Below are 23816 nucleotides of genomic sequence, written 5' to 3' on the forward strand. Positions count from 1 at the left end.
ATTCTTCCAACCCATGTGCATGAGATGTCTTTGCATTTCTTTATGCCATCATTGGTTTCTTTCAATAATGTCTTATAGTTTTCATTGTATAAGTATTTCACCTCCTTGGTTAGATTTATTCCTAGATATTTTATTCTTTTTGTTGCAATTGTAAATGGGATTGTATTCTTGAATTCTCTTTCTGTTAGTTCATTATTAGAGTATAGAAATGCAACTGATTTTTGTAAGTTGATTTTGTACCCTGCAACTTTGCTGTAGTTGTTGATTATTTCTAATAGTTTTCTGGTGGATTCTTTGGGGTTTTCTATATATAAAATCATGTCATCTGCAAACAGCAAGAGTTTCACTTCTTCCTTGACAATTTAGATATCTTTTATTTCTTTTTCTTGCCTAATTTCTCTGGCCAAAACCTCCAGTACTATGTTAAATAAGAGTGATGAGAAGGGCACCCTTGTCTTTTTCCTGTTCTAAGAGGGATGGCTTCCAGTTTTTCCCTGTTGAGTATGATGTTGGCTGTGGGTTTGTCATATATGGCCTTTACTATGTTGAGGTACTTTCCATCTGTACCCATTTTATTGAGAGTTGTTATAATAAATGGATGTTGGATCTTGTCAGATGCTTTCTCTGCATCTATTGAGATGATCATGTGGTTTTTATTCCTCATTTTGTTAATGTAGTATATCACATTGATTGATTTCTGGATGTTGAACCATCCCTGTGTCCCTGGTATAAATCCCACTTGATCATGGTGTATGATTCTGTTAGTGTATTGCTGTATTCGATTTTCCAATATTTTGTTGAGGATTTTTGCATCTATGTTAATCAGCAGTATTGGCCTGTAGTTTTCCTTCTTTGTGTTATCCTTGTCTGGCTTTGAGATCAGGGTGATGTTGGCTTCATAAAATGTGTTAGGAAGTGTTCCATCTTCTTCAATTTTTGGAATGGTTTGAGAAGGATAGGTACTAAATCTTCTTTGAATATTTGGTAGAATTCTCCAGAGAAGCTATGTGGTCCTGGATTTTTGTTTTTGGGGAGGTTTTTGATTACTGTTTCAATCTCTTTACTTGTGATTGGTCTATTCAGATTCTCTATTTCTTCTTGATTCAGTTTTCGGAGGTTGTATGAGTCTAAGAATTTATCCATCTCTTCTAGATTGTCCACTTTGTTGGCATATAGTTTCTCATCATTTTCTCTTATAATCCTTTGTATTTCTGTGGTATCATTGTAATTTCTCCTCTTTCATTTCTAATTTTATTTATTTGAGCCTTCTCTCTTTTTTTCTTAGTGATTCTGGCTAAGGGTTTGTCAATTTTGTTTATCTTCTCAAAGAAGCAGCTCTTAGTGTCATTGATCCTTTCTACTGTTTTTTCAGTTTCAATTTCATTTATTTCTGCTCTAATTTTTATTATTTCTCTCCTTCTGCTGACTTCAGGCTTTGTTTGTTCTTCTTTTACTAGTTCTGTTAGGTGTAATTTAAGATTGCTTATTAGAGATTTTTCGCATCTTGTTTGTTAAGATGGGCCTGTATTGCTATGAATTTCCCTCTTAGGACTGCTTTTGCTGCATCCCATATGTGTTGGTATGGTGTACTTTCATTTTCACTTGTCTCCAGATATTTTTTGATTTCTCCTTTAATTTCCTCAGTGATCCATTGGTTGTTCAGTAGCATGTTGTTTAGTCTCCACATGTTTGTCACTTTCCCAGCTTTTTTCTTGTAATCGATTTCTAGTTTCATAGCATTATGGTTGGAAAAGATGCTTGATATGATTTCAATCTTCTTAAATTTGTTGAGGCTTGCCTTGTTTCCCAACATATGGTCTATCTTTGAGAATGTTCCATGTGTACTTGAGAAGAAGGTACATTCTGCTGATTTTGGATAGAGTGTTCTATATATATCTGTTAAGTCCATCTGGTCTAATTTTTCGTTTAGTTCCACTATTTTCTTGTTGACTTTCTGTCTGGTTGATTGATTTATTGATGACAGTGGAGTGTTAAGGTCCCTCACTATTATTGTGTTGCTCTTAATGTCTCCTTTTAGGTCAATTAATAATTTCTTTATGTACTTTAGTGCTCCTGTGTTAGATGCATATATATTTATAAGCATTATGTCCTCTTGGTGGAGTGTCCCTTTTACCATTCTATACTGCCTCTCTTTGTCTGTCATTGTCTTTTTTTTTAATCTTGAAGTCTACTTTGTCTGATATAAGTACGGCAACACCTGCTTTCTTTTGTTCACCATTAGCTTTGAGTATCATCTTTCATCCCTTCACTTTAAGCCTGTGTTTGTCTTTAGAGCTGAGATGTGTTTCCTGGAGGCAGCATATTGTTGGGTCTTGTTTTTCAATCCATCCAGCCACTCTGTGTCTTTTGATTGGGGAATTCAATCCATTTATATTTAGAATGATTATTGATATATGAGGGCTTAATGCTGCCATTTTATTGCTTTTTTCTGGTTGTTCTGTATTTCCCTTATTTCTCATCCTGTGTATTTCAGACTGCCAGTTCAGGTTGGTGGCTCTCTATGATGGTTTTCTCAATTTTCTGTTTATTTATCATTTGTGTCTCTGTTCTGATTTTTTGTTTAGTTGTTCCCGTGAGGTTTGTGTGAAAGATCTCATAGATGAGGTAGTCCATTTTCTGATATCCTTTTATCTCCATTAGCCTACATTTTCCATCCTTTTCCTCTTCCCCTTCTGAGTTATTGTTGTCACAGCTTATTCCGTTTTGTGTAGTGAGTTTGTTTAAATGAAGTGATTATATTTATTTTTGATGTTTTCCTTCCCTTTATCTTTAGAGTTATAATTAAGTGTTTGTTAATCTGTTCTGATAGAGAGTTGCAATTTTCTGATTTTGTCTGCCTATTTATCTCCTTGCTCAAGGCTTTGTTAACTCTTTATCTTTTTTTTTCAAATATGAGGGCCTTCTTGATCATATCTTGTGGGGGGGGTCTGGTGGCAATGAACTCCCTCAGCTTTTGTTTATCTGGGAAAGTTTTTATTTCTCCATCATATCTGAAGGATATTTTTGCTGTATATAGTATTCTTGGTTGAAAGTTTCTGTCTTTCAGAATTTTGAATATATCATTCCTCTCTCTCCTAGCCTGTAAGCTTTCTGCTGAGAAATCTCCTGAAAGCCTGATGGGGTTACTTTGTAGGTTATTTTCTTCTGCTTTGCTGCCATTAATATTTTTTCTTTGTTGTTGACTTTTGCCAGTTTTACTAATATATGCCTTGGAGAAGGTCTTTTTACATTGATGTAATTAGGAGTTCTGTTAGCTTCTTTTACTTGTATTTCCAGCTCCTTCCCCAGGTTTGTGAGGTTCTCCGCTGTTATTCCTTTGAACAAGCTCTCTGCTCTTTTCTCCCTCTGGAATACATATAATCCTTATGTTGCATTTCCTAATTGAGTCGAATATTTCTCAGAGAACTTCTTCATTTCTTTTTAGTCTTAGTTCTCTCTCCTTCTCCATCTGAAGCATTTCTATATTCCTATCCTCTAGATTGATAATTCTATCCTCCATAATATCAGCCCTATTATTTAAGGACCTCAGATTTTTCTTTATCTCATTCATTGTGTTTTTCATCTCCAACATTTCTGATTGGTTTTTCTTTATTGTTTCAGTCTCTTTTGTGAAAAATTCTGTTGATTAATTTTTTTTTAAGGAAGATTAGCCCTGAGCTAACATCTGTGGCCAATCCTCCTCTTTTTACTGAGTAAGAGTGACCATCGGCTAACATCCGTGTCCATCTTCCTCTACTTTATATGGGACACCCCCATAGCATGACTCGATAAGTGGCTCATAGGTCCACACCCGGGATCTGAACCTGTGAACCCCGGGCCACCAAAGCAGAGCACATGAACTTAACTGCTATGCCACCAGGCTGGCCCCTCTCTGTTCATTAATTTTCTTCCTGATTTCATTGAACTGTCTGAGTTCTCTTGTAACTCACTGAGTGTTTTTCTGATAGCTATTTTGAATTCTCTGTCATTTAGACTGTAGACTTCTCTGCCTTCAGAATTGATTTCTGTGCGTTTGTGTTTTTCCTTCTCTTCTGGAGTATACTATTTGATGGGGTGGATTTGTGCCATCATATAGTGATAGTATCTGGTCACAGGTTCCACGTGCCACCACTGGGGACCAGGCAAGATCTGTGTATTTTGAGCCTGCTGCTATCCCTGTCAGCTGTGCCTTTTGGAGCCTGGGCCACTCCTGGGGACCACAGCAGCCCCCTGGGTTCTCCCACCAAATGGGTAAGCAACCACGTGGGGGTTCAGGGCTGCCACCACCTGCTCCCACAGTCCCGCTGAGACACACTGCCCACTTTGGGGCCACAGTGGGACTATGGGCATTCGCAGCAGCCGGGATCTCATTCACCCAGGAACACAGGTCCGCTGCCCTCTCCTCCTAGGTTGCACCAGCCGTTATGCTTGGTGGGTGGGGCCTCCCCACTGGGTCTGGGCCTGAGCCACTCCCTGGGGACTGCGGCGGCACTGTGGGTTCTCCCGTCGGACGGGAAAGTGATCACACAGGGGCTCAGGGCTGCTGTCACCTGTTCCTACAGTCACGCCGAGTGTGCTCCCACCCTCAGGGCCGTAGTGATGCTATGGGCACTCCAGCCAGGAGACCAGTTGCACGCATGTACAGGGCTGCCAGGGGGTTGGAGAGTGCTCACCTATCTCCACCACCTCTCGTGGGTATTCCATCCACCTTCAGATGTATTGCTGCCTGAGTCTCTCAGGTGTCCTGATGTCTGTGTGGGTATCCTCTACTGATCAAGGAATCTCCTTCTGGTTGTAGTTCAAAGGGAGAGAGACAAAGGGAACAGCTCACTCCACCATGTTGCTGACATCACTCTCTGAAACTCGGTATTTTTTAAACTGTCAGTTCTCCCCATTTTGATCTATAGATTCAACTCAGTTCTGGTTATAAGCCCAGTGAAATGTTTTTGTAGATATTCACACACAAGTTCTAGTTGCAAAGCACTTTTTAAAGAGAAGAGCAAAGTTGGAGGCTCACACAATAGAGGAATCTAGGTGACAGGTGAATGAGAACCCTCTGTACTATTTTGTGAACTCTTTTGTGAATCTAAAATTATCCAAAATAAAATGTTTAAAAATCAAGCATAATTTATGAAGCTTATAATAAAAAAGAGCACTCCCTGCCCTATTGTTTCCAAGCCTAGATTCTCACTCTTAAAATATCTTTCTGATGTTTTATCTACATATTTCTAAATAAAATGCTTTTTCTGTCATTTTTTGATTTTTCACTTTAAGATGTTATAGACTTCCTTCTGTGGAAGATTAAAATATGGCTGTATAGCTTTCACTACTACACACACTTCTCCCCAAACTATCCAATGTGGTTGTAATTTTTGTTTAACGTATTTATATGCATATAAACACACACACACATGCACGCACGGATGACTATGTGAATACTGTTTGAGCTGAGCCATATAATGTACTATGATTCTATTTCCTTTCTGGTAATTTTTGTTTGTTTTTCCTGAGTAATCATTGACAATTATTTTGATTGCTTAGTTTTCTAGGTTCCTATCACACATTCACTGCAAAAATTTCCAAAAACATTACAATTCTTCTCTCAAAACTGTCTACACATCAGATAATCTTCCAATGCCTTTTATTTTTCTTGGAGGCACCGCACACAATCCCTTTTTTGTTCTGCTCCATCCAGACTGGTTCTTTCTGGGTCTACAGAACAGCTGTTATCCTGGGACTTCCCCTCACTGTGGTCCCAGGAATCCTCTTTTTGTTTGGTTTGGTCTATGTTTTCATGCCAGAGGATTTTTTCAAATGGGTATAATGTCATGTTTAATAATGAGGCACTGATTAAAACTCTGCCTGAGTGGCATGTGGATAATCTGCCCTGGATGGAGGTGTTTGATCGAGGGAGGTCCGAGTGTTAGTATTTGCATGTCTTTTTTTCCTGGGCTGCTCAGTGTCCCCAAAAGAACAGCCCATGTCCTGCCTCAGGGTTCTGTGTGGGTGTCCCAGCGTGTGTGCTGTGCTGGAGAGGTTCTCATGAGCGCTTCTTCACATTGCCCTCAGAAAAGCCCTTCTCATCTTACTTACAGAGGAGGGTGGGTGGAGGGTAGCAGATTTCTCCTTTTACCCTGTTCTACACCCAATTTTCAGAGGTCTCTAGTACCACCAGTTTCTCTGCCTTTCTGGGAGTCTGTGGCCGGAACTGGATGCTTCCTATTTACTCCTTCTCTAGACACTTAAGTTTGAGCTTTCTGTGCCCTTCTAAGTCAATTACCATTTATCCATCTGCTTTACAACTTCCAAAATATCATCATATTTTATCTATTGTGTTCTCTTTTTCCATCCCTTTTAGTGGCATCATTTTAGTTGAGTATTGGGAGCTGGTGAAGATAAATGTATGCTCATTTTGCTATGTTTAACCATAGTCAACTTCATTTTCTTCCTTGTATATGATGCTATTCTTGACTTGCATTTAGTAACAGCACTGTTTCCTGGCTTGGGTTCCCTGTGGCTGCACTGCCTCACGTTGTTCAAATCACATGATTAGGTGTATGGAAAGCGAGAGAAGACCATTTGTGTTTAGGCTGGTATGGAATTAACTGCATAGTCAATCCTACATAATGGAAAGTTGTCTCATCAGTAGCTGTTGTGATAATGAGTCAAGGATATGGTTCCTATTTAAATTCATCAATAAGGTTCAAGTTTTATGAGTGACAATTTTAAAATGTCAAAAATATATTCATTTGCAGTGGATGCTGAAATAACTTGGCCTTCGTTTTAGGGGTTATAAACATGGGATTTGATACTCTGTATTCATGCAACCCATCCCTTGCTTTATTTAGATTCTCAATTATTTTTGTTGTATCACATGTATTATGGGAAATAGGTTGAGTTAACTTTTTATTTTTAAGTTCACTTACAGCCTTAACTGTGATCTTGCAGAGTAGACTTTCCCAGTTTTGAACACTCTGCTAAGGTAAAGATAAGTTTGGCTAATGAAAGGACTAAAGCAAAAAGTTTGCACTGTATTTCTGATTTGATGATTTCATTACAATCAAATTAGTGTTTTCTGCTCTCTCTGTACAATGTCCATTCCTGGGATACCTATATAAATTAAATTTATTAGTCACTTAATAAATAAAATTAATAAATACAGAATTCTACTGTAGATGCCTTATGGTTTTATTTTCAAAACATTTAGAAAGGGACTAATTCAGAGAACATAAATTTTCTCCAAGAGGTTGTTTAAATTCAGTTGACATTTTAATGTGGGTTACATTTGAACTCAAATGCCACATGCATTTTTAAGGCTGATTCGCTGGATTCTCTCACTGGTACGTTGTGTTTCTCACTACACTGTTCTTTCATATTGCCTTGTGTCTGAAATGAACCTAATTTTGAAACTTTTTACATTTTATTTCCTGGGATAATCATGAGTTTGGAGGGAACTACACATTGTTAGTGTCTCTGTAAATAACACGCATTGACTGATAAAAGTAAGGTAAACATTGTGTTACTTAAATGTTTTTAACTGCCCATAAAGAGCTGAGTAGAAACTGGATTACAGTGTACAGTTACCAATTTTCTAATACCTTCTTTTATTGAACTTATTAAGGTGTCTTTTTTTTTAGTGTTGTTTAGGGAATAAAAATCAAGGGAAAACAAAAAGAGATTTACATGTCAAAATGCTCATGTACACACAGCTCTAACTGGAGATTGAACAGGGTCCCTGAGAACATAACATGTTAACTTTCTCTCTAATGGAGACAGAGTTTCCCATGTTATACTCCATTCCCATTATATCGTTTTGGGCCCAAAGCCCTTGGAGCTCTTTCTCCTGTCTTTCCTGACTTGTCTCCTGATTCTCCCCTCAACGGTTCTCTTACCACATGCTCATGCCCCTGAGCACATGGATAGAAATGCTATATTATTATATGTGACCATAGGGCTCCATGCAACCCTATTTCCTTAGCACCTCTTCCAAAGCACCCTCTGCTCTAGCCAAAACCAGAACCTACTTAAATCCTGTCTTGGCACGTGGTATTCTCTCTGTGTTGGAGTCCCCTCTCCCCTTGCCCTTGTCTCTCTCTGCCTGATGAATTCTTACTCATCCTTTAGGACGCAATTTAAAATGTCAGCTCTTCTGTGGACCCTTTCTTGGTCCTCCCAGGCTGAGTGAGTTTGCTTCCTCCTGTAGTTTCCCACAGCACTGTTCTGGAGAAACCACCATTTGTGGTTTGCCTTCCTGCCTCCCCCAGAGGGTGAACTCCTCAGGTCTGGGTTTGTTTCCAGGACCTAGCGTGGGTTCTTATTCATGGTGGGCTCTCAATAAGTTGTTCACAGATGAACGAACAGTGAACTGAAAGAGACAGTTGTTGAATAAATAAGTGCATCTGTTAAAAGTAAGATCCAGACCAGTGCTGAGAATTATCATTCAGATTCTCTATCCTATTCTTGTCTTTATTCCATTATCATTCTCACATTTTCTTAGGGAAAAAAATTGCTGTCTCATGTTGGATAAGTACTAGCTTTAATATATAAAAAAGGAAATATTTAAGACTGATATCCTATAGCTGGTTCTGAACCTTAGAAACTACCCAAAAGGAAGACTTGGGCCTCATTCCCAGTAATTCAGCAAAAAAAGCTTAAGCTTTATGTACCAACTCTAGAAAAAAAGAATACACTCACTGAATGTAGGAAATGAAATTGCAGATAAAAAGATAAACGTGAGTTATGTAATTCAATTTGATTATTTTAGTTGTAAAATTATACTGTTGCATAGAAGCTTACAGATTTTCAGGGAGTTTGGTCATAGAGCAGGGATGACTACAGAATCTCAGACAGCATTGAATTAAAAATAAAAACATAGTTTTGACTATTTAAAAATGTGTGAGTTAACTGGGGCTGGCCCCGTGGCATAGCAGTTATGTGTGTGTGCTCCAGTGCTGGCGGCCCCAGTTCGGATCCCGGGCGCACACCGACCACTGCTTGTCAGGCCATGTTGTGGCGGCGTCCCACATAAAGTGGAGGAAGATGGGCATGTTAGCTCAGGGCCAGTCTTCCACGGCAAAAAGAGGAGGATTGGCATGGATGTTAGCTCAGGGTTGATCTTCCTCGCAAAAAAAAAAAAAAAAGTTTGAGTTACAATAATAACAATAGTAATATATTAATAATAATGAAAGCTTGTTTATGAGACATTTTATGCTTCCAAAGTCTGGGAAGTATTTTCAAATGTGTTATGGAGAACTTCTTGTCCTGAAAATATTACCTAATATTAAAAATAAAGTCACATACCAAAAGCACTGCTTTTTTAATTTAGGCTTATAATCTATGTTCTCCTAATTTGCGTTTTTTTTAAATTAATAAAATGATGAAATATTTACTGAGGATTATAATGACTCAAATTGGAAACTTGGAATTTTTTTTTTTTAAATATAGTATTTTATATGTTTAGAAATGGGGTGAGGTTTAGTATTTGGTCTCCCTAGGATAACCCAGATTTCTAATCATCATGAGAATTTTTCTTAGCCAAGCATTTATTCATACTCATAACATTTATGCAACCTGAAGATTCTGATGGCACTCTGGTGTTCCAGCATATCAGCTTCGATCTATGGAGTGTGTAGTCACTGCTGGTTTTTTTGTTTGTTTTTGCTATATCTTCAAAGTGGTTTATTGTCCACTAAGAGCCTAATAAATGTATAATAAATGTCGTATTTGTTGTGTTACTTGTAGGTACTGTGGTCTTTGGAATTGGGTCACTGGATTTCTGAGGAACCGTTTGAACTTGCTAACTACTTCCCTGCAGCTCCTGTAAGTCAGATGTTATTTTATGATGGTAAATACAATTTGATACTCTCAGGAAATTATTATAAGCATAGATAAAGACTGAGGTTTTTATTATATCAAGAGCAATTATGCCCATAGTTAAAAAGACATATTCACAGAACTTAACACTTTTTATCTATTTGTGAGAACAAATGTGAAAATATTCTGCAAAAAGTTATGAGGAATGCAGTCCCCCAAATTTTTAATTATAAAAGTCCTCAGGATTGAAAAAAACCAAAATGAAAAAAAAAAGAATAGATTCTTGAGAAGGTAGTAGTATATCTTGCTTACTGCATTAAAAAATAGTGCTTTTACTGTTAGTAGAGATAGAACTGATGGTATAAAAATTGTGGCCTACTAGCATTATGATGTGGTCTTTATATTTTGATGTTTTTCCTAAACTCAACTTTAACTCGACTTACTTTTACTTTTAAGTATTTCAAATGCTTAATGAAAAAGTTCCAGGTTCTGATTTTTTTAAAAATTAAGCAATAATGAAGTAGGTAATTTAAGGTTTGGTTGGACGCAGGATTGTGCAGAAGTTGGCTTCATTTTTAAAAATGCTAACTGGTTTTTGTGACAGTTTGTTCTTTGAAAAGATTAATACTTGAAAGATAAATAGTGCTTTTTGTCTGCGACCAGTCTTCATGATTTTTAGTTGTTATGCCATGCAACTATACCATAACAAGAAGTTGAAGTCTGACCTCTCATCACTGTCGTTAGCTAGGTTGTTGGGTTGCTTATGTTTTCATTTTTAATATTGCTGTTTTGATTTCCTTTCAGCTTTATAAATATTTTCTTAAGAAAAGAGAAAATTCCTCTCATTAAGACTCTTTGTTCATTTGAAATACCATGTAAGGAATTGAAGTGTAAAATAAAAACACAAAATCCTCCCATTTTCTGTCATAAGACAGTATATATGTCTGAATAGCACAGTGAGGTTTGTCTTTGAAATTCACTTTATCTGCCTATGTGGGCAAGTGATATAAGTTACATTGTTGCCAATTTTTCCTGTATTATGCCTCCCCCCTTGGTTATCTGTCACGCGGTCGTTGAGATATCCTGGAAACTTTCTTATGAAGTGGTGATATTTTCTTATTATCAGATGTTTTTTTAACTTGATACAAAGCTGTGATACCTCTGTTGAATTTATAATGCCTTCTTAAATGTAACAAGAGGAACTATCCTAAGATGGGGAGGTTCTTTACTCGGTTAATATACTTGCTGGGAAAGTGCAACATGGTGAAAAGGCAGAGCGCTTGACTCTTCCAGAGTACATAAATTGACTTAAAACATGTAGCAACAAGTGAGTGTTGTAAAACTAAGTCAGGGGGCCAGCCGGTGGCACAAGCGGTTAAGTGCACGTACTCCGTTTCGGCAGCCTTGGATTCGCAGGTTCAGATCCCGGGCATGCCCCAATGCACCGCTTGTCAAGCCATGCTGTGGCGGCATCCCATGTAAAGTAGAGGAAGATGGGCACAGATGTTAGCTCAGGGCCAATCTTCCTCAGCAAAAAAAGAGGAGGATTGGCATCGGATGTTAGCTCAGGGCTGATCTTCCTCACAAAAAAAGTAAAACTAAGTCGGGGTAGGGGCGCATGTAGGGGTAAAATAAATTAGATAAGAAAAATGGAATAAAGGAAAAAATAGTGGCAGAACAGTATAAGGTGAAGAAAGACACGAGGTAAATGCTGGTTGCACATTTGGCTCGAAGCTTCCTAACAGCTGCCTCAAAAGCAAATATATGAGAAATTGCTTCCAAATTACAAAGCATTACACAAATGTTCATTAGTATTAATTGTACTATGAAACTTCAGAGTTAAAACTTTAGGAGTTTAAGGTTTTGAAGTCCTGAGCTTAAATCTATGCTCTCAAAATTTTCTGTAAACATTTGAATGTACTATAAACATCAGATTTTGTTTTTGCACTCCAGAACACTTTTTTTTTTAAGTTTGCTGGTAGACATTAAAAAAAATCTTACTATTGCAAATTGTTTTTTTCCTTAAATAATTTTAGAGGTGAATCTTAGCTTGAGAAGTGTAGCTTTGTACGAATTTTAAATGGAAGGGTTTTCTCAACCAAAAATTAAATTGTAGCCTACTTCTCTAAAATACATCTTACTGGGAGAGAAAAAAACCTCTGTATTAGAGTAGTGACTAAAAGATAGTAAAGCCTCTTTGTCATGAAATTAAATGTATAATTTTCTTCATCATTAAAAATCAAAATTTTCCTTGTCTTGAGGCAAATCAGTTTTTGGGAATCAAATTACAAAATTGTAAATATTATCATAATAGTTAAATGTGGTCATCTCACCTAATAAGTTATATTTAATTACTAAAAATACCTTCATATTTAACAGCCAGGCAGAAAAAAAATAGTACAATCTTCATATAAACTACAAGAACACACATTTCTATTAATAATTTCAGAGTCCTGGAAGTTTTCACCATATAAACTTGAAATATATATTTGAGCATTAACTTAAAACTAAGCTGTCAACACATATGTAAATATGCTGTTTTCAAAATGAAAATTCAAAGCACCTAAAAGGAGGAGTAAAAATGCATTAACTATGTTTTTCCTTCTCCGAATATTAAAATGCTAATAACCACTTCTCAGAAAATCCCTGAATATATAATAGATATTTATGACTTAGAGAGTTTTTTTCTTCCTTTTAATTATGATAGTGATGCTGAATTCAGGACATATGGATATTTACACAATCTATAAACAGTGCTTAGAAGAATGCAGTTCCAAGATTATCTCTACTATATAGCATAAGTGTTCTGTTTTCCAGTTATTTACTGATGAGCTCGCACATAACATTCTTTGTTTTGACAAGAGTCTGTAAATTGTCAGTCTTATTCGCAAGCTTGGATTTATCTTTGCCCAGGCCTTCTACCAGGTCACAATACCAGGTTGTTGCTTGTTCTGGGTTGAGCTTTGGTTCGTACAGTGGTGCAGGTTTAAGTGATGAAGTTTACAGGCTCTAACCTGGAGCACATGGACCCCTTCTGCACCCGAGAGCATGCCTCTGTCTGAGGTGGAAGAGGAGACAGTATGCAGCTGTGTCTTTTAGAGCTTTGGGGTTACGTCTTTGAAAACAGTACAATACACCCTTCTTTAGGTGTGTGCGGCATTTAAAAATCTGCTGGTCGGATCATCATGGTGGTGGCCTTGAGCGAGTAGCCCGACCCCTTCCAATAGTACCACTTAATCCCGTTGAATTTATTTGTGTTCTGCCTCTGTGGGTAGTACATTCCGTTCAAGTTGGAAGGACCACATGCATCAAACCACCAGCCTGTGAAAGTAAAACACAGAAGGAATTAGGAACTAGGTAACCCCAACTACCTTACCATGGAGTGGGATATACTCGGCTAATCCACTAGTCACATTCCACGCATTTTAAGTAGGCAAATATCCTTGAGGGTAGAATGTGCTACATCGATAGGTGAGGAGTACGGTTTTCCGCCTTTACACTGGTTAAAGCACAGTTCCATTATGGCAAATGTTTTTACGAGCTCTCTTACTCCATTTCTCTTGTGCTTTGTGGAAAGGCCAGTCATCCACAGACGTGAATAGGGGGCCATCCTCCATAGTCCTGATTTGGTAAGCACACAGTACAGTTGAAATTATGGATAAGTCAAAAACTGAAGAATTGTTGGATGGCTCTTGTCAGGCCAGGATTACTTTCTAGTTCCAGCAACATAGTGGACTGGACAGGTTCAGGCTCCACTCCCCTTACCAAAGAAATTCTTTTTGTTTAAAATATAACAAATTGTAAGTACTCAGTGGAGCTAGATAAAAAGGAAATCTTTAAGTCCCAGAGACAAAAAGGAAATTTAAAGCTGTAGTGGCATGCTCACTAAGGTAAAGCCAGGGGGCAAAAGAGGTGCCTGGCACAGTGAGGTAAGGGGGTGGGTCCACATCTACTCCTGAATGCTAGGCTTGGGGTTTTAACGCCCTTACCTAGAAACAAGAGCGTGCCAGAGGCCCTGGGTTTGCGAGGGGAGGGAATGACCTCGATCTATATGCATTCATCTGAATAAACTGTAAAAACATTGTGTTGGAAGAACACGTACAGGATGATGCCATTTACATAAAATTTTAAAATACAGAGAAAAGGAACAACTAGTATTGATATTTCCATACATAGTAAAATAAATAATGTGAATGAACCTCGAGTCAGTGGTTACCTCAGGGCAGCTTTAGTTGTATCTGTGAGGTTTTATTTCTTTAAAAAGTATTCTGATGAAATTATTATGTTAATATTATACATGGGACTGTGATCACCTAAATTCTTTCCTGATGGTAGCAGCTCCGTGGCTTGAGTTGATTTGAATTAATGTCACTTTGATAAGACATTTGTGTTTGTTATTCAGTATCTTTTAAAATACTCGAGAATATTACAGATTTATAGGTCTGTCCATTCGGGACCCTGTTACTTGGCTTCACTATAGAATTTACTGTCCATGCAGAAATCTAGCTGATCGTTAGGCTGGCTTATCTCTGGTCCAGACCGTGGAATCTGACTTCTTACAGTCGGGAGCGCTTCACTTTCTGTCTTGGGCTGCGTTTCTTCTCCCCAGTCTCTTTTCCACTTCCACTCTCAGCCCTAAATCTTGATTAGAATAAATAAATATATTGTTTCCTTGGTTATTAATGCACTTCTCCTACTCTCTCGAGTAGCTCATGACATACGGGTGGTCTGAAAACCGCCGCCCTATCGAGTTGACAGCTGGGTTCAGGGTGGGAATGGCAGACAGGAAAAAAGGGCTGGGTATATTTGGTGCCCCCACCCATGCCTTTTCCCTTTTTCATTGGCTTTTAAAAGGATTATTACAGTAGGATGAGGGAGACAGGCAGCTTTTACACAATCAATGTAACAGCCTTCTCTCATTGAAATAATTCTTGAAGTAATTATGTCAATAGAGGAGACCCGTGTTGCCAATTATATTTATATTTATAAATATATTATCTAAGGAACCATAGGATTGATTTCTGTAATGGAGGCCAATTCTTTCGGTATTATTTTAAAGACATGAAAATTACTGAATTTCAAATTATTTTCATAAATAACTTCTTCCTTTTGACTCTAAATGATTCTTAAGTGAAGTGTGAACACACAATAAGCTAAAATCTCTTCCTTGCTTACGCAGTACCTTATATTTATAAGATATATCAACTATAGCTCTTACCTTTGGTTTCCCTCGATGAGTAAAGGGTGGATTTTTGGTAGTACAGTTTATGGTCTCCGGATTAAACCTGCCAATTTCCCGTCTGCCTTACATTCAGTTTGCACTATTGGCAGAGTTTTTGTTGCTGTTTTAAATCTTTCAGTGTTTTTAAGAACTAACTTGACAGCATTTGTCAGTCACTATTAACTGGTTCCAGTTATTCAATTTTTTAAACTTTTAGAAATCAGAAGAATAAGTTTTTTAGCAGTTGGTTCCTATCATTGAACTCTTAAGTGTTTCTAAATACTGATTTAGCCATTTTAAGTGACTGTTACAACAGTCCTTTGCTTATGGGTATGTTTCCCATTTTTTTTAAAGCAGTCTGACGTGGAAAGTAGAACACAAGAAGAACCTGAAAATAAAGGCCTTAATTTAAAGTGGACAATCATTCATTTTAATTTGATGCCCTAAAAAAGCAGATTGGTTAATTAGTTTCTTTGTGTTTATAAGTATTTGCTATATATTAATGAAATCCTTAAAAAAGACAATGGAAAATTCCTTGTTTGAACAATAAGTTGTTAATTGGAAACATTTCTGTAGTAATGGATCTATATCACTGTTTGGTTGCGATTTTGAATTTTTAACCTTTTAATAAAGCAACATGAAATTAAAGCATCTCTCCAACATCTGATGCTCAGTGAGCACAAACTCAAGAGAGCCTGCTGAATGTCACATGTCCCCTTTCCTTGCCAGGGCTAGGTCCTGAAGAGACACAGTTGGCCTGCTGACAATTCTAGCTCAGTATCACGTTCTTGCTTAAACTCAATAGTCTGAAAAAGTGAAAAACAAGTCTCCCTATATCAAGCGTGTCTATTTATGAAATGTGGACATTGTCACCCGTCACAGGGTGAAGTCCAAATAGCCAGCCTTTCACTCTATGAAATTCTTCCTTGCCAACACAAATAGGAAGAGAGAAAAGTCATCTCACCTCCTGTGAGCATTTGTGAGCATTTGCAAATACATTTGTCGTTGTCTGCATCCTTTGTGCTAAAATCATTTCCTGGTTGGCTTATGCTGCTTATTTTGCCGGCTGTCCCTGTAAGTCCTTTAAGGTGAATCCTGTAAATAGGCAAAGAAAAAAAAAACAGAAGAACGTAATTGGCTTGGGCTGTTGATTTACCGTAGTGGAAAATTTTCTGTAACGAAGAATTCCGTTCCACAGAAATGCGTTCTGTGCTGGTTAGTGCACTAATGCATACTCTGGACAAAATAGTTTCGCCCTGGTATAAACAGGAACCAACTTATCATCAAATCCTTAGGCAAAGAGGAATGTTTTCATGAACGCTTCAACGCATATCACTTGCACAAGCATCAGCAGGGACTTCAGGGCCCTGTAATTTATTTTCCTGCTGCTTTCAGATAAACAGAAGAGGGGAGAATACAGCATGAGGGGATCCTCTTTCCAGCTCTCCAGGCAACATCCATATAAAAATGAGAGTCCTGAGATGACTGGACAGCTTCAAACATGATTGTTTTCAGTGCAGTGGTGGGGGTGGGGAGGGCAGCAGACAACAAGGAATGATCACTGAATTTGGAGTAGAAATCTACAGAGCTGTGTGGAAAATAAATCCCCATGACTGTTTTGCCTCTTCTCTTTATAGTAGTGTCATAAACCCACTAGACGGTGAGGAAGAAAGAAATGTAATAGGTTAGACACCAGATAATAGCCCACACTTTCAGAAGATGCCAAAAATCTGGCTTGCACAGTGATCTGTGTGCCAGTGAGGAGAATGGAAGGGAAGGAGAAGGTACGTAAACTGCTTCAGGAGAGCCTATGCAGATTGGCCCGGTACAGCTCAGAGCAGGGCTTCACTTGACGGCACGTGACTGTGCAGAATGCGACGTCACTGTGTCGGTACATGGAGTGTGGGAGTATGGGAGCCTGGGGCTCCCGCTGAGTCTTCCCGTGCTGGGGATCCTACAAAACAGAACCCTGCAATGTCGGAGGGACAATTGTACTTTAAGCCCCAAAATGATGCTCATCTTTGTAACTTCTGCTCACATTTGCCAGCCACCACCTTGGAAGGAATATAATTTCCAAGAATTCATGTTAGAACAGAGGGTGAAGAAGAAAGGAAAGGTTCACCAAAGACTATCTCTAACCAGGCCGTGCCAGGCACTTTCACGGGCATGTGCACTGAATGCCCATACCAACGCTGAGAGGCAGGCATTACTCTTGTTTTTACATATGAAATCATTGAGGTTCAGAGATAGGAACTCATCCAGAGCTAGTAGTAGAGCTAGGATTTGTACCGGATGCGTCTGACTCCTCTGTATGGGTCCACCCTGGTGCACACCTTAACAAGGATGTTTGTTTATTGAAGAAGTAGTTGTGAAAAGATGGCAGCAGGGACAGTATCAAATGAGGGTCCATAAAGTGTTAGTTCTAAGTAACTTTCATGTTAATGACTTGGATTTAAAATTGTTTTTAATATTGTAGCTCCAGAAACTTCATCATAAGGCATTGACTGAATTTCTGAATTTCATTGTTATCCTCATGTTTCAAAAATGACCCTAGCACAGCCCCTAAATACCTGCTACAAAGCGTTCATGTAAGTTCTACTCATCATTATGATTTCGAAACACTTTTATTTCTTTCTAGGCCCTTCTCATTAATCATAGATATGATTGAGATAAACTATTTCCCTTTTCCTCTTTTTAACTCTTAGAACAATTTCCGTTCTGGTGGAACTCATTAAATTTCCCCAAAAGTGAGCAAAATAAGGAAGAATACTATTTTTTATTAGTCTCTGTTAGAAAGGTTGTATACTTTTAGATCCTTCTATTGTGTGGCCCATTGGTTTAAAGTTGCTTTCTTTAAAAACTTGGGTATTAACAATAGCCACATTCTTGAAATTGCTTTAAATTGGTATCAGTTGCTTTTATGTAATGGTGAAGTGAAAGTAGAGGTAATGCCAGCATTTAATCATTAAATCTCAGTGTTTGTATAGAACTGCCAGAATGCTTGTGAAAAGTGACCGGTTTTTAAGGTTTAACATACAGTAGTTTTTAGTTTCAGTAAAAAGAATCACATTCTGTTGATGCATTTATCCATTGCTTATAACATGTTATTTTTTAGTTTTCCAACATTTGGGGAACATTTCTTTAGAAAAAAGCAAGTCAGCTTCTACACACAGTTGGCATTCTGTAACACTTGTAGTTATTATCACAGTTCCTTATCACATTGACATGCTTTATTAGGACAATAATTTTTTTGATGTAATATCTATCTCACACTGCCAAGTAAATTAAATTGACCTTTAAACAAATGTGTGCTTTTTTAAATGGCATATCCAAAAATTGATTGCACTTCTAAAGGAAATATCTGTTAAGAACCATTTTAGTTTAAAATATTTTTATAATGTCAGCATACGAGGGTAATGACCCATTTTGTAAAATCTTCTTATACAAACAGTCTAATCCTTAATTTTTGTGTTTCTTTTTTTTTTTTTTTCTAATTCCTCTGTTGTAGCTTCCTAACTGTTGCCAGTTGAAAAAATATTTAGCTTGGAGGTAAAACAATGACCAACCACTCGCGTCTAGAAATTCATTGAAGTTTTGATCTCTTTGGAGTCAGCTTGGAGCTGTAACAAGACCCAACACCTATCTTTTCATTCATCTGGCTCGTTGCCTCTCCGAGAGAGCCCTGCTCTTTCTATAATGAGAATTGATGGGCTGTGTGTCACTGACTTTTAAAAAGTCAGGTCAATGCTTGTTGTACCTTATCTGTTTTCAAAACATGCTTCTGAATTCTGATCCACTGTTTATAAAGCAGGACAGACTGGACATTATCATATTATATATATATTATTTTATTATTTTATATAATATGTATACATTATTATATATTATATATACAGTTTCCAAGTAGTTGTTCGGGCAAGCTGACTTTCAGCCCATTTTTCCATGCTGCCCATTGTGACCCTCCCTAGGAAGCCAGCTCAAGAACTTGGAAATCATGTTTGTTTTCCAAACTATTCAGATCTTGGAAGTTCTATTGAGCAGAGGGTCTGAGTTGGGCATTAATGAGATTTAGATGGGACTGTAGGCCAGATGAAGACTGTTTCCTGTGGTGTTCCTGTTGAACCTCGTTTGTTTATTTCTGACCTCAAGAGTAGGTGTTTCAAAATGTCTGCTCCATGACCACCAACTACCACCAGTCTGTGCTATTTAGACTCCTTCAGGCCTGTGTTGGTGACTGAACCATTCTCTTGTGCCTCCTCAGACCAGTTCCTTTGGTGCCACCCGATGCACAATCACACTTCTGCCCCCACCGTTGCAAGTGCATCTCTGGTACCTCTCTATATAACAGCATACACAGTGTGTACACTTGCCTCACAAGGTGCTCATCTTTCAGTCCCTTCGCTGCTCTCTGCCTCTACTCTCATGGCATTTGAGAGCCAGAAAGTAAATTCCGAGTCAAGGTTGCCCATGCTTTTCTTGGAACATTCAAGATGAGCGCCACCATATTGGTGGCACACGGCAAGTTCTTTGGGGGTCCTGAGAATCAGTTATTCTTTCTACAGCGGAGAGCTGAGGAGCTGACTAACTAACATCCTACCTAATTCTGCCACTTTTAAACTTGCAACTCATTCTGACTTCGGTATGGAACATAACAATGGAATATGTTTAAACTGCAAAGAGATAGATTTAACTTTCAAAACCTTTTGGAAGAAAACAATATTGTCATAGGTATACATCTGTTCTGATATTGTATGACATTTTATAATAGAGACAGAACATTCACGTATTCTACAAATAGTTGAATGCCCATTATCTGCTGGGAAGAGTTCGTCTGTACCTTGAGGATACACAGCAAACCCCACAAAACACTGCCCTCATAAAGTTTCCCTTATACTGTTAAAACCAAAGTTAGAATTTTAAAACAAGAGAAACTTACCTAAAGGTAGCAAAGAGCTCTAAGAAACAAGATGTTTTTCCATTTAAGGCAGTCTAAGAGTAGTTTAGATCCTGGTTAATACAGTAGGGTTCTCATTTTCTGGAATAATCACCCAGCAAATCCTTTAACTTTCTTCAGTTACCTATAATTGACTTACCTGTAATTGAATTCTTCACTTGAGAGATAGAAGTGTTCATACAGTGAGTAAGCCTCATTCCCTTCCCAGTCTTTAAGGTGTATTTTAAGCACGTAGCGTTGCTGATTAGTCACTTGTGAAACAAACTCATTTCCCAGCCAGTATTCGCCTGAAGGGTTCCCAAATCCCTGTAATCCAAGTTGTAAAATTAAATTACCTCATTTATTTTTTCTTCATCTATTTGAAATCAATAGTCCATCAATGTGGCACGGAATAACTATCAGATATTCAGCAGACATTCCTGTACTGTGAAAATTTGGGTTCTTCCATATAAGAAAGTAGATTTTTTTAAAGCTCAGTTTTAAGAAACAAAGCTGTTACTGGAAGAAAATTAGTATTAGAATAATTAGAACTACTTGGGGAACCACCAGTAGAAACATAAGCATAAACAGCTAGGTCTGCAGACGTGGGAAGCACTATGAAACAGTTGGCTTACCCAAAAGTGCTGAGTCTGCCATTAAAAATAAGCCTAGCGCTCACATGCCTTTGTTTTTCTATAGAGTTCACGTTACATTGACAGGACCATTCTTTAATGGGGAGACCGAAACACCAGTTAAAAAGAACACTTTGGTAAAAAAAAAAAAAAATTGTCAAAAGTCATCGGTTAGTTGTGGATTTGTGGTGAAGCTTCTGCAGATCTCGCGAGTTAGTGTTCCCAAAGAAAATTATTTTCAGATGGTTTAAAGAATATTCATACCACTTTATATTCCTTCCACGTCCTCTGAAAATCAACACTGCCATCTTCACGTCGCTGAATAATTGTCCACCCGCCTCCACCGGTTTCCATGTCGCAGTAAGCCTGTCAATGGGAAGTGCTCGGTTACTGCGTGAGAAACATCGCAACTCAGGTTTTCGTCTTAAGTAACAGCAACGAGATGAAGGCAGATACCTATAATAAAATTTGTGCTGATACGGTTCTCTGGGGGAAATCTTTGTGGTCTTGCAAGACACAGATGGTTTTAAATAAGTTGAAAACCATGAATTTAAAATAAACTGTAATATAACACGACACGTTGATGAAAATATGACTCTCTTGCCATCATCTGTTCTAGGCTAAAGTCCCACCCAATAGCTGACCCAAAGACTGCTGTTCCTCAGAGATTCATTGTGAATGGGACATCCTGGCAGATGGGCCCCAAACCTCTCATCTCCAACCTGTAGAAATCTGTCAGCTTGCATTCACAGCCCTAAAAACCTTTATGATAGTTGCCAGTCCCTATCAACTCTGCAGAGAGTTATGTAAAAGGGATCCTCTTGCATTGTAGGGTTTTTGAGACTCCTGTGGGGCCGTTAGGCTTCCTCCATAAGGGATAAAAGTCAAGTTGCTCGGTTCATCCTCCAGTACGAGTGACCTGAGGCTTCCAGGGACCAAGTATGATGGATGTGACCTGAGTGGCCTGGCAGCTCTACCCCACAGATCATGACCTCAAGCTTCTTTGCACTTTACTCAATGCCCATGGCATTTCTCTTCCCAGCTTTTTTCATTTCTGCTTTTAAACTGGCTTGGTGGGTAAAAACGTTGTTCAGAACACAGAATTCTTTCTTGGGCTAAGAGCATGCATGCTCAATTTCAACTCAGCTGGAGTTTTATTATGAAATTAAAAACCTCTGAAAATAAGATTACATAAATAGTTGTAAATAATAAGATTATAGTAGAACGAAAAAGTTTTCCAGAAAGTTAAGATAAATTTTCCTACAGCATTCAAGGTAGTAAATATGAAAGTTAAGGTTCAAAACCAATTAGAAATATTCTTCCTTTGTTGTTTTCCATGGTCTTTGGGGGAATAATGGAGATAATTATGGCAGACTAAGTTTAAATCTGAACTATTCTGCATTTATGAGTTAAAATCCTACAGAATGAGGACTAAAAGAGAACCAAGACCTACGCCTTCATTTTAAGTGGCTTGCCTGATGTCTCATTGCTAATGGAATAGAGAGCTGCTATTGGAACCCAGTGCCCTGTCCTCCAGTAGATTTCTGTCCACCGCTATTCCAGTCTTTCTCCATGAAGGTCACTTGGCCCACACTGCTTTCCTGATGATCCTCATGTTTGGAAACATATGTTCCATTAAAGAAAATTATATTTAATTAAGAATAAAATGATTTCCCCATTTTAAATTAATCGGACATATAAAATTGATCTGCTTAAGATAATCTCTTGTTACCACCCTGATATGATATTATTATTATTAATTATCATTATTATCATTACTGTCCATCTCTCTTTTCCAAGCACTATGCTAGGTACTTTGCATATATTATCTGTAATCTGTATTATCTGTAATCAGAGTTGCTGTGATACTATAATTCTGCATTTTTGAAATGAGAAAAGATTTAGTAAGGTTAGATTAATTTGATCAGAGTCATTCAGCTACTAAGTGGAATATAGGATTTGAATAAGGTCTCTTTAATTCTTAATTCTGTAATGTTTTTTTCAGCTATACTGTGCTGCCAAAAACAGAGAAACTTGACCTTTTTGTTAATAGGCCAAAAGTCCCTCAACACAGCTCCAAGTTGAAATCAGTTCATGAATAATACTGCCTCTTATTTGCCTGTGGTCCATGAAATGGTCAGTATTGCTCACTTCTATCAATATAATAGCTTTTTAAAAAATCCATTTAGTAAACTAGCTGAATAAGTTACATTGGTTTGAGGAATCATGTGTGTACAGAGAAATTAATTCCCCTATATCCTAAATGGCATGCTGGTGGGTGAAAAGAATTAATATGGTTCTTAGTGAACCTACCTTTGTTCCAAAAATATTTGATTCTTTGATGTCAAAATCACCATTATGAAGTTACTGATATTTAAATCAGAGAACAAGTTCATCTTGTTAGGGAGACTCGAATGGCTGAGAGTCACTACCAATGTGCAAATGATTTGAGCCATGCTATTCTCTAACTCCATCAGGGACAATGATAAGATTATTAGAACATTTTCTTAATATTACTTTGGATTAAAAAAAAAACAGAGTTTATAAAAACTGCAGAATTATGGTTAATTGGCTCATGAAACTCTGAGAGAAAAATCATGTTCAAATAGAGTTATCCACATAGCCAGGGGTCCTGAGTGAAAATGATGAAGTCAATTACATCAGGAGCAGAGAAGCAGAAGTCCTCAGATGGTGCCCAAGACCTCACCACTCCAACTACCACAAACCTGGGGCAGTTAATGCTTTTGGTTTTTTTGCTTTTTGGTTCGGGGACCTGATAATCTTGCTCTAAAGCTTGATGTCTTTCAGCAAATAATGCTTGATTTAAATGTTATGCTTCAGCCCTGAGGCCATGGTGAGTGACTGATTAAACAGCAAACACATAGATAAACATTAGGAGACAGGTATCCTGTGAAATTTAGGGAAAGAAACTATTATGTCTCTAACTAGCAAAAACATCCTCTAATGGTTCTGGTAATTGCCATCTTGCAGTGTCTATCTTGTACAAAAACTTACAAAATGTGTCAAAAATGAAATATGTAGGCCCTTTCGGAAAAGATCTGCCCAAAGATCTGTTGAACATTCTTTTTTTTGAGTTAGATGAAACGGCAAAATTGAGTCCCCTGCCATGCAAAGAAGTTGTCTTATAGTCTTGGGGACAGTCAAAATGAGAATACCTCCCATTTATTGAATGGTTGGTAAGAACCAAGTCCTGTCC

The 23816-nt window shown here is 37.8% G+C and overlaps 2 protein-coding genes across 12 annotated transcripts in view; one reads left to right on the forward strand and one right to left on the reverse strand.

Moving 5' to 3' along the window:
- The window catches only part of MCPH1 (microcephalin 1), a 245714-nt gene that overhangs the window by 107244 nt on the left and 114654 nt on the right, over positions 1 to 23816 (forward strand). For 9 of the 11 annotated variants that reach the window (XM_058524909.1, XM_058524899.1, XM_058524898.1 and 6 more), the window contains one exon: positions 9742 to 9819. In XM_058524909.1, the coding sequence (XP_058380892.1) occupies positions 9742 to 9819 (78 nt within the window). Of the gene's footprint in view, positions 1 to 9741; positions 9820 to 15388; positions 15497 to 18542; positions 18853 to 23816 lie in introns of those variants that run through there. The other 2 variants (XM_058524905.1, XM_058524901.1) reach the window with 2 other exon arrangements.
- The window catches only part of ANGPT2 (angiopoietin 2), a 52827-nt gene continuing 41497 nt past the window's right edge, over positions 12487 to 23816 (reverse strand). The window contains exons 6-9 of the mRNA XM_058524912.1: positions 20864 to 20965; positions 20128 to 20294; positions 15999 to 16129; positions 12487 to 13134 (exon numbers count right to left, since the gene is read on the reverse strand). Of these exons, the coding sequence (XP_058380895.1) occupies positions 12974 to 13134; positions 15999 to 16129; positions 20128 to 20294; positions 20864 to 20965 (561 nt within the window). The 3' untranslated portion in view covers positions 12487 to 12973. The remainder of the gene's footprint in view (positions 13135 to 15998; positions 16130 to 20127; positions 20295 to 20863; positions 20966 to 23816) is intronic.

This window comes from Diceros bicornis, chromosome 29 (assembly GCF_020826845.1).
Source record: "Diceros bicornis minor isolate mBicDic1 chromosome 29, mDicBic1.mat.cur, whole genome shotgun sequence".
Taxonomy (NCBI): domain Eukaryota; kingdom Metazoa; phylum Chordata; class Mammalia; order Perissodactyla; family Rhinocerotidae; genus Diceros; species Diceros bicornis.